The 4,515-nt window shown below is 36.2% G+C and overlaps 1 protein-coding gene across 1 annotated transcript; it reads right to left on the bottom strand.

The window, feature by feature from the left end:
- Positions 1-1,285: 1,285 nt before the first annotated feature.
- On the bottom strand, positions 1,286-3,155 carry LOC127872247 (uncharacterized). The gene is made up of 3 exons (XM_052415578.1): positions 2,802-3,155; positions 1,888-2,116; positions 1,286-1,521 (listed from the first exon to the last, which is right to left on the bottom strand). Exons 1-3 carry the CDS (start codon positions 3,153-3,155, stop codon positions 1,286-1,288), a joined length of 819 nt encoding a protein of 272 aa, XP_052271538.1.
- Between the last annotated feature and the right edge of the window lie 1,360 nt (positions 3,156-4,515).

Here is a 4,515-nt window from a genome sequence, read left to right as displayed (position 1 = left end):
TTAATAAAACACAGACCTGGAACAAAATGAAGCGACATGCATAATCTCCATATTGTCATCTGACCAAAATACATTATTAAAATGACTAGAGCATTTTAATAAAACACTGACGTAGGAACAAAATGAAGAGACGTGCATAATCTCCATATTGTCATCTGACCAAAATACATTATATGACTAGAGCATTTTAATAAAACACAGATGTAGGAACAAAATGAAGAGACGTGCATGATCTCCATATTGTCATCTGACCAAAATACAAATGACTATCTAAATCACTCTATACAAGAGCATTTTAATAAAACACAGACGTAGGAACAAAATTAAAAGACGTGCATAATCTCCATATTGTCATCTGACCATGTTTCAAGTGCCATGAAAAAGTATGAAGAACTTTTAAAGTTATCGCAGGATTCAGAAAAGTGTGACACTTTTTTAAGTTATCGCAGGATTCAGAAAAGTACAGCATTGTGAGGCCAATATGCAGAGGATGTCTTGAGAGTTTTTAAAGTTATCGCAGGATTCAGAAAAGTGTGACAGGACTGGGTGAGTCACGTAAAATATTGAATATAATATGTATTTTTAAAAACAACTGGTAGCAAGATGAGTTGCAGATAACTGGTCAGTAATCACATTTTAACTAACTCTTTTGACCTGTTAATTCTTTTCAGCTCAATTCAAAAGTGAAAAATGCCCAATTCAAAAGTAAAAAAAGACATTAATATCACTTGAAGTCAATCAAAGTCTAGCATTTAAAGTTTTCGTTTTCGATTCATCTTTTGAGCATTTCTTGTAGCGGGCATCTTGCCACTCTCAAGACATCCTCTGCATATCGGCCTCACAATGCTGTACTGCTGTCGAAGCGCTGTGATAGGCTCAACTTCTTCCCACAAAATGTTAGTATCACCACAGTGATAACATATCGGAGGAAAGTTCTGTGTAACTGCTGAAAATATAAAAAATAATACATGTGTATATATTTACTTGATATGGGTAACATACATGTATATAAATGAATCATTTTTCATTTTCAGGTTTAATTAGATCAACCTTACATAACAGGCAGATGCTATACAGAACAATATGCAAAGATTGATTGCTTATTGGCACATAAAATGTTTGTTCCATGTCAACATATTTGACTTTAAAAAACTACTGTATACTTTTTTTTCCAAATAAAGATGAGCTAATTTGTTTCTATACAATATAAAAGTATGCTTTATTTAATAATTGTTTTTATATTTACTATAAAAGAATATTTTAAAATTAATGCTGGTCATAAATCTTATATACCTGAGTAGTATGTTGTCTCTATTTCTGTTTGACAACTCAGTCCCTCACGAACGAACACCTGTTCATGTAGGTCATGTTCTTCAGGGAATATGGCTGACCCACATGTGTAGATGACTGCATCATCCAGAAGTTCGAGTTGTCTGCACTGGTCAACCGTCAGTTTAGTTCTTGAATAGACCACGCGTCTCTTTCTGCAGTCAGCACACAGGATATATCTTCTTGCCTGAGCTGAAAGTTACAGAAAACTTCAAATCAATTCAATGTTTAGAATTCAAAATATTAAGCAAAGGATTCCTTTGGATCGAAGTAGAAAGCTCAGGTAAAAAATCCTGATTTCAGTACGATGTATATACAAATATCTGCTTATGATATTGGAGGAGTATTATTTTTATTCATAGAACAAAAACCTTCAATAATCTGTTATCAAGCTTCGGTCTCAGATAGTTTAATAAGTGCTTAGTAAAATAGTGTTTTTAAGGATTATGACTGAATATTCAAAAGTTATTCTTAGTCTGAGCTGCTTTTATATAGTTTCTTTAATATTAAAATCTAAATAGAAATAAAGAAAAGGAGACAATAGAATTTGATTGAAACCTGCAGACATATGTGATTTGTGGCGCTTGTCTGCTTCTGTCGCCAAAACCTTCCCATCGAGAGATGGTCTGGCCTCGTCAGTTGTGTTCTTTCCAATACACTCAGACAATGGTAGGAAAGAATCGTCATCGCCTTTTGTTGGGTCAGGTAACCACACAAGCTCTGATGTATCAGCACGCCTTGGGGACAGCACACAATACCAACAGTGTTCATCATCACATTTTTTTATCTATATCAAAATAACAAATATGTCAGACATGCATTTTAAATTAAGAGTGACTGTATGATTGATTTTAGGAGACATTAAACAACATAGAATGTCCTTTGCATAAAAGCATTATGGTCTATAAAATATAGTATATTTAATACAGTATATAAAATATTACATGGCCAAGAGGGTTTCAGTAAAGATGTCTCCTTGAGGAATTTACAATTTTACTGAAACCCCTCAGCGATGTAACATTTATTTTATCACACCGAGAAATATCTATTTAAGTTAAAAGTAAGTTAAATACAGTTTGTTCGTAAACTAATCATGTGATTTAAAAAACACTGCACACGCTAAAGTTATAAAATAATCATCTATAATCTCTATAAACTATATAAACAGCGATATGGGACAGTGTTTATTTAAAGATAAATGGGCAAGTGCAAATCGTTTTTTGCTATAGCAGCGAGGAACAGTAAATTTTGTATTTAAGTAAATTGCTGGCCTGGAGTGTAAGAGTAAAAAATGTCCCACTTGCGCTAATGAGAAATTAACATTGTGAATAAACTTGAGATTTAATAATCCCAACTGTCAACTTCAGTGCTTTGTACAATAATTTAACAGTTGAACTGTATATGCAGTTAAACTTTTATGTGTTTAAACACCTAAACTAACAACAGCTATTGCTGCAAAAATATATTCACACCTGAAATGTGTAATTTCGTTTCCTGCAGTGTGCGTTAAAGAACGCCTTCAGACGTGGTGGAGCCTTGTCGAGATCTTTACAGGCTGTTACAGGGCTGGATTCTTCTGCATCATGATCATTGAAGATTTCAAGGCACTCCATCATCTGTTCTATCTCACCATCTGATGCAGCATCATGGGCAACAACATTTTCATAATTTTTTTTTAGCTGGCTAAACCTCTGCTTAAGAAGTGCTAAAACTGGGTTTAATGATTCAATGAGACTTTGCTTCAACTCCTCCGTCCTCTCTGCTGCATTTCTCAGCTTCTTCAGTGATGTAAGTGATTTTGTTCTATATTCCAGAACATCTGTCATAGGGCTTCTTTCAAGAGCAACATTCTGCAGTGCTAAATTCAAAAGGCTCATACACCTTTCAGCAGGATTATTGTAACTCTGACAAGGAGCTGTGCGCACAGCTATTAGCATGTCAATGTCCAAACTCACAAACATAGCAATATACGCCAGTTGAACACTCCAGTATGTTGTACGATGATCTGGCCCCCCATCAGTGTATACAAATAACCTAGGTTTGTTCAGTGAGACACCATCATCACTTTCTGTTTCCCTAAGAATTTTTACAGTTTCTGTTGTGTGCCTTGCTGCTGATGAAGGGCTGAAGACTTTGTCTTTTACCACAACATGAATCTGGCCATTATAATAGCTGTCTTTTGAATCTTCTGGAATATGCACCTTGAACAGAACTGATGGAACAGCTCCATGGACATGGAAATCATGGTCCAATGATGCCAGCTTGGCAGCAACTGGCACCAATTGACTTATTGTGTGCCCTAACTCCAGTGGACACTGGTTTCCCAGGCTCTCCTATTGGCACAACACTTTTGTCATCCAAGCAGATGAACACTGATTCATCACGTAGGTTTGAAGCCATCTCCTTCATCATGGTGTACTGATGGAAAGCAAAATTTGCATCTGGATGTTTTGCTCTGATGATTCTCTGCTGCACTGCAAACTTGACATTGAACCGGCCCGTATAGCACATTGCGCTTCGTGTGTAAGCATTCGAAGGCCAGAAGTTAAACTGAACCCAAGATTTTGACGGAATGGATGCATCTTTTGGCAAATCTTTTGCCACAGTCTCAATTAAATTTTCAACACTAATAGCGACTGGCATGTACAGCTTGTCCCCATGTCTCCTTTCATCTACAACACCAATATTGTCTAAATGAGAGCTCATTAAATCCCAAAATGGATCAAGTCTAGTGTCCTTTGGTCTGCCATTATTTTTTCTCAAGTCGTACAATAGTTCAGTACTGTCAGAGTTCAAAAGAAACTCTGTAACCCTATTGTTAACTTCTTCTTGATGTCAACTTTCTGCAGCAGTATCGTCTTCTGTCAAAAACCTATACATGTGACGCAAAACAGCAGGTTTGGGTCCACATTTGGAGTACTTCAAGAAGAACGATTTTCTCATACCACAAGTGGAAAACTTCGGCAGATCATGTTTTATAGCAGTAACAGCTTGAAGATCACCGTCTGGGTCAGCTGGACTCTTCCAGATGAAGGTATAGTTACCTATATAGTTTCCATACTTGTGACTGTAAAGTTTTGTCTGGAATGGTAACTGCAGTGCAGCTAACCACTTCTTCTTGTCATAAGCATCTTCTGGCTCAAAGTCATGGAGGAAAAGTGGCTCAAAGTCCTTTAGCAGTTTTAT

Source organism: Dreissena polymorpha, chromosome 3 (genome assembly GCF_020536995.1).
Source record: "Dreissena polymorpha isolate Duluth1 chromosome 3, UMN_Dpol_1.0, whole genome shotgun sequence".
Taxonomy (NCBI): Eukaryota; Metazoa; Mollusca; class Bivalvia; order Myida; family Dreissenidae; genus Dreissena; species Dreissena polymorpha.
This window is presented reverse-complemented; position numbering and strand designations above follow the sequence as displayed.